The following is a 5,845-nucleotide window of genomic DNA, read 5'->3' on the forward strand; positions in this document are numbered from 1 at the left end:
GACCTCAACTTTATATGCAACTCGAGTGCAATGAAATAAGCAAAATACTGCAGATGCTAGAATCTGAAACAAGAACAGAGGACGCTGGAAAAACTCATAAGGTCTGTCAGCATCTGTCAGGAGAGAAACAGGGTTGATGTTTCGAGTCCACACTCTTCATCAGAGCTGAAAGGACAAAGAGTCTGAATTTGAAACATTAACTCTGTTTCTCTCCAAAGATCGATGTGCAATTAAGTTATTTAAAGTGCTGGCACCGTCTGCTTAAAGACTTGCTGTTGGCAGGGATGTTTAAAAAGTGAGTCCAGACCCATGTATGAGCCTATTTTAGAGAATGTGTGCTCCTCAGAGTGAGGATGCAGGGACATGGCCCCCTGCAGACAGCTGGCACCATGGATCCTGTATCTGCCTGAGCTCCCATCTCTTACCATTAAACCCAATAATGGATTCCAGCTGGAGTTGGGAGAAGTCTTCGCTCTCTTGGGCCATGACTTGTCGCCTTTGAGAGATTCCCCTCACTTTCAACCCAAGAAGCTCAACAGCAACTGGGCTGTGTACAAGCCGTCGCTAAGAGACCGACAATGACATGCGCACTGAGGGGAACGTTCCTGGTGATGACATGCGCACTGAGGGGGAGCGATCCTGGGGATGACATGCGCATTGAGGGGGAGCGATCCTGGGGATGACATGCGCATTGAAGGGAGCAATCCAGGGATGACATGCGCAATGAAGGGGGAGAGGTCCTGGGGATGACATACGCACTGAGGGGGGGGGGGGGGGGGAGTGATTCCGGCGATGACATGCGCACTGAGGGTGAGCGATCCTGGGGATGACATGCGCATTGAGGGGGAGCGATCCCGGGGATGACATGCGCACTGAGGGAAGCGTTCCTGGGGATGACATGCGCACTGAGGGGGGAGTGATTCCAGCGATGACATGCGCATTGAGGGGGAGCAATTCCGGGGATGACATGCGCACTGAGGGAGAGCGATCCGAGCGATGACATGCGCACTGAAGGGGTGTGATTCCGGCGATGACATGCGCATTGAGGGGGAGTGATGCCGGGGATGACATGAGCGCTGAGGGGGTGTGATTCCGGCGATGACATGCGCATTGAGGGGGAGTGATGCCGAGGATGACATGCGCACTGAGGACAGTCAGTCAGATGTTGCAATATCTGAGTGAAGGATTACAGAGGAAATTATTTAATGAGCAACATTTACACCCAACTCATAAAAGTTGATTTACAATTTATCAATAAATGGGCAAAAACCATTTTTTCTAGTCGATGCTTAATGTTTGATAGCTGTGTCTGCTGAACATTCTGCAGGTTATAGTATTTGCGAGCTAGGTTATCTTACAAAGAAATACAAACTTACAGTATGGGAGAATGTATGATTCAGTGAATATAGTTTACAGACTATGGGGTTTGAATTGATTCAATTAATTCAAGATAACCATCAAAGCGAGAACATGAAGTTGCAGTGAGCCATATCAAATCCTCTGCCTGTCATTGAAATATTTCTTTTAAAGGATTTTCACGAATTTCTAAAGGAATAAACACGTGGCACCGAAAATGAATGGTTTAATTCACGTATCAGACAACTGAGGGTTCTGTTCATTGTCTCCTGACGTTTCATGATTGAATCAATCATAGAATTAGTTAGCACTTTTAATCCACAAATCTTATAATGGAATTTTTATAGTGAGTTTTAATTGCGATAGAAATTGTCTGGCATAACGTGTTATACCTGATGAATAAAATTAGATCAACAAAATAGCTACATTATACATTCAATTACATTATACACTCGCACTAAATAGTGCCGTCCTAAGGAAATGATACATTGATGTGTTGCCTAATTGTGGGTTCCATGGTGTAATGGTTAGCACTCTGGACTCTGAATCCAGCGATCCGAGTTCAAATCTCGGTGGGACCTTGTTATGTTGCTTTTGTGCAACTCCGACTTTATGTATATATATAGAAATAACATACTTCTAATAAATACTTCTGCAGGCATGATGTGTAATTCCTTCCTGGATATTAAATCTATGGCCCGAGCGAATTGTAAAGTATTTCAAGCAGTCCCATGCCAGTGCACCGTGAAAACGTAAAGGAGTTCAACAGTGAGAGAGACGGCATATCTATAAAAGGGGAGATGTAAAAATAGATACGAGATGTTCCTTTTCTTTGCCGCGTCCAATAAATATTTCGACGGACACAGAATAACACAGCCCAGAGGTTGATGCATTGAATCTACTGCAACAGTTTATATCATACAATAACCGCAAGGCATCATTCACTTTTATTCATTTTGATAATAGACATAGGCTACATTGAAATGTAAGATAAAAGGGACGTGAGTATCACGAAATAAAGCGAAAACAACAGTAGATCGACATAATTGGGGTTAAGTGCTGTCAGGCTGGTTTAACAAGAGTGGATTTTCCAGCATTTTCTGTTACAGCAAAAGTGGAGTGCACTTTCTGTTTCTGGTTTAGTTTGATAATTGTGGCCAAAGTGCACTTGAAAGTTGTGCAGATTGGATTAAAGTTCAAGTGTCCACTCAATTCCATTTCCATAATCACAAATCTATGGTGCTAACCATTATGCCATAGAACCCCATTAGTGGAGACATTTCGTCCTTGGGTTATGATTACTATTCAGTGCGGAATCTAGAATGTAGTAATTTATCCCTAAATCTGTCATATATCAATGCACAATTGAAACCAATTGTTATACTTTTCCTTCTATTAAAAAGTATTCCTCCACGTATTTAAGATTCTTTCCCTAGTGTAGTTTCGTTAAAACGTTTGAAAATGTGTTTATGAGTCCAAAGATTTGCAGGTTAGATGGATTGGCTATGCTAAATTGCATCTTGTGTAGGTTACATGGATTAGCCATGATAGAACGTACAAAATATATAATATAGATAAAATTACATCAATAACATATTATGCAATCGCACTAAATAAGGCCGTCCTAATATGAGGAAATGATACATTGACGTTTCCACTGAGTGGAAGGTTCCATGGTGTAATGGTTAGCACTCTGGACTCTGAATCCAGCGATCCGAGTTCAAATCTCGGTGGGACCTACATTATGTTGCTTTTGTGCAACTCCCACTATATATATATATATATATGTTTGTGTGTCTATAGAAACAGCATGTTTAATAAATACTTCTGCAGGCAGGATGTTCAATTCCTTCCTGAGTATTAGATCTATAGCTCAAGCGAATGCAATTGTAAAGCATTTCAAGCAGTCCCGTGCCTGTGTACGGTTACAACCCGAGTAAGACACCCTGTCAGAGTCAATGCGGCCTCTTCTGCACTGTAGGGATTCTGTGATTCTATTGTGGGTTTTCCCCCCTGCTCCAGTTAAGAGTAGTAAGAAGTCTCACAACACCAGGTTAAAGTCCAACATGTTTATTTGGTAGCACAAGCCACTCGCTTTTGGAGCGCTGCCCCTTCGTCAGGTGAGTGGGAGTTCCGTTCACAAACAGGGCATAAAAAGACACAAACTCGATTTATAAAATAATGGTTGGAATGCGAGCCTTTACAGGTAATCAAGTCTTAAAGGTACAGACAATGTGAGTGGACAGAGGGTTAAAGAGGTTAAAGAGATGTGTATTGTCTCCAGCCAGGACAGTTAGTGAGATTTTGCAAGCTCAGGCAAGTCGTGGGGGTTACAGATAGTTTGACATGAACCCAAGATCCCAGTTGAGGCCGTCCTCAAGTGTGCAGAACTTGGCTATCAGTCTTTTCTCAGCAGAGTCTCTGCGTTGTCATGTGCCATGAAGGCCACCTTGGAGAACGCTTATCCGAAGATCAGAGGCCAAATGCCCGTGACCGCTGAAGTGTTCCCCAACAGGAAGAGAACATTCTTGCCTGGTGATTGTTGAGCGGTGTTCATTCATCCGTTGTCGTAGCATCTGCATGGTCTCCCCAACGTACTATGCTTCGGGACATCCTTTCCTGCAGCGTATCAGGTAGACAACATTGGCCGAGTTGCAAGTGTATGTACCGCGTACCTGGTGGATGCTGTTCTCACGTGAGATGATGGCATCTGTGTCGATGATCCGATACGTCTTACAGAGGTTGCTGTGGCAGGGTTGTGTGGTGTCATGGTCACTGTTCTCCTGAAGGCTGGGTAGTTTGTTGTGGACAATGGTCTGTTTGAGGTTGTGCGATTGTTTGAAGGCAAGAAGTGGGGACGGCTTTGGCGAGATGTTCGTCTTCATCAATGACATGTTGAAGGCTCTGGAGAAGATGTCATAGCTTCTCCGCTCCGGGGAAGTACTGGACGACGGAGGATACTCTGTCCTCCGTTGTTCCGTGTTTGTCTTCTGAGGAGGTCAGTGCGGTTTTCACTGTGGTGCATCAGAACTGTCGATCAATGAGTCAAGCGCCATATACTGTTCTTATGAGGGCATCTTTCAGCATCTGGACGTGTCTATTGCGATCCTCCTCATCTGAGCAGATCCTGTGTATACGGAGGGCTTGTCTATAGGAGATAGCTATTTTAACGTGTTTAGGGTGGAAGCTGGAGAAGTGGAGTATCGTGAGGTTAAGAGTAACCAGATTTACAGTTATTTGAATAAAATACTTAAACATGTAAAAAAAACTAGTCGATTTCAGAATGAATTAAATATATTTTGGACACGGAAACTATTAAAAGATGCCTGCATTGTGATGCACGCTGAAGAAAATTAGCACAATTTTCAGAGCTTTCCTGAACAAACTCATTCCATAATTTTGACCAGAAAGGTGGTCAGTATTCATAAAATCTCTACATTGCAGAAAAGCAGCCATTCTGTCCATCATGTTTGCACTGACACTCCAGCAGAGCAACTTACCCAGGCCCATCCCCTCCCCATAATCCCCGAACAAAGGGAAAGGCGGGGGGCAGAGAGAAAAGACATCAGAGTGGCACAGTGGTTTGCACCCAGGTTCGATTCCAACCTTGGGTGACTATGTGGAGCTTGCACATTCTCCCCTTGTCTACATGGGTTCTCTCTCCTGAAGGCGAATCAGCCTACTTTGACTTTGACAGTGACATGTTTATCATTAGGATAGTGTCTTAGGTAGTTAGTGATAGTCAAGCCTGATGGCTTGGATGTTAGAGTGACATGTATATTTTATGTTCTGCAGAGGTCCAATAAACACAAAAGTCACACATCTTTGTGGCTGAATATGTGAATGTATACCCACGTATCTAAGGATGTTAACACTTAAGTTTTATGCTGTGAACCCACCACCATTCCAAACTAAAGATGCTTACAGGAGATTGCCAGAAATCATGTTTGAATTGGACATGAATCAAATGTTGAAAAGTCTGGATCTAATCCATTGTATTGTCACTGGACTTGCATTCTAAAGACCGAGGGTAATGTTCTGGGGATCCAGGCTCAAATCCGACCATGGCAGATAGTGAAATTTGAATCTAGGATTAAAAACTCTAATGACTGCAAAACTATTGCCAACTGTTGTAAAAACCCATCGAGTTCACTAGTGTCCTTTAGGGAAGGAAATCTGCTGTCCTTACCTGGTCTGGCCAACTTGTGACTCCAGGCTAGGTAAGATCAGCATTGTGGTCAACTCTTAACTGCCCTCCAAACCAGGGCAATTCAGGATGGGCAAACAAATGCTGACCTAGCCGGCAATGCCCATATTCCAAGAACGAATAAAAAAAGATACTCTTGAAAAATCAACTGAAAGAAAAGATCAGCATGTTTTCAGGAGTAAGGATAGATGCACTTCATACCAGACATGTGGACGCGCAGCCTATCCTCTGAAGAATCAGCAAACCCCACCATAGCATTAATGACAAAGGCAGGAAGACCAA

At 43.4% G+C, this 5,845-nt stretch overlaps 1 protein-coding gene and 2 non-coding genes across 3 annotated transcripts in view; 2 read left to right on the forward strand and 1 right to left on the reverse strand.

Annotated features, from left to right (window-relative positions):
• Nucleotides 1-486, reverse strand: part of cfap52 (cilia and flagella associated protein 52) — a 58,768-nt gene extending 58,282 nt beyond the window's left edge. Inside the window, exon 1 of the mRNA XM_078225989.1 lies at nt 426-486. Within this exon, the coding sequence (XP_078082115.1) occupies nt 426-486 (61 nt within the window). The remainder of the gene's footprint in view (nt 1-425) is intronic.
• Nucleotides 487-1,865: 1,379 nt separating this feature from the next.
• trnaq-cug (transfer RNA glutamine (anticodon CUG)) lies at nt 1,866-1,937 on the forward strand. The gene has a single exon. It is a non-coding gene; the product is annotated as a tRNA-Gln (tRNA).
• Nucleotides 1,938-3,023: 1,086 nt separating this feature from the next.
• Nucleotides 3,024-3,095, forward strand: trnaq-cug (transfer RNA glutamine (anticodon CUG)). Its single transcript has one exon. It is a non-coding gene; the product is annotated as a tRNA-Gln (tRNA).
• Nucleotides 3,096-5,845: the final 2,750 nt, after the last annotated feature.

The sequence above is a fragment of the Mustelus asterias genome, chromosome 12 (genome assembly GCF_964213995.1).
Source record: "Mustelus asterias chromosome 12, sMusAst1.hap1.1, whole genome shotgun sequence".
Classification (NCBI taxonomy): Eukaryota; Metazoa; Chordata; class Chondrichthyes; order Carcharhiniformes; family Triakidae; genus Mustelus; species Mustelus asterias.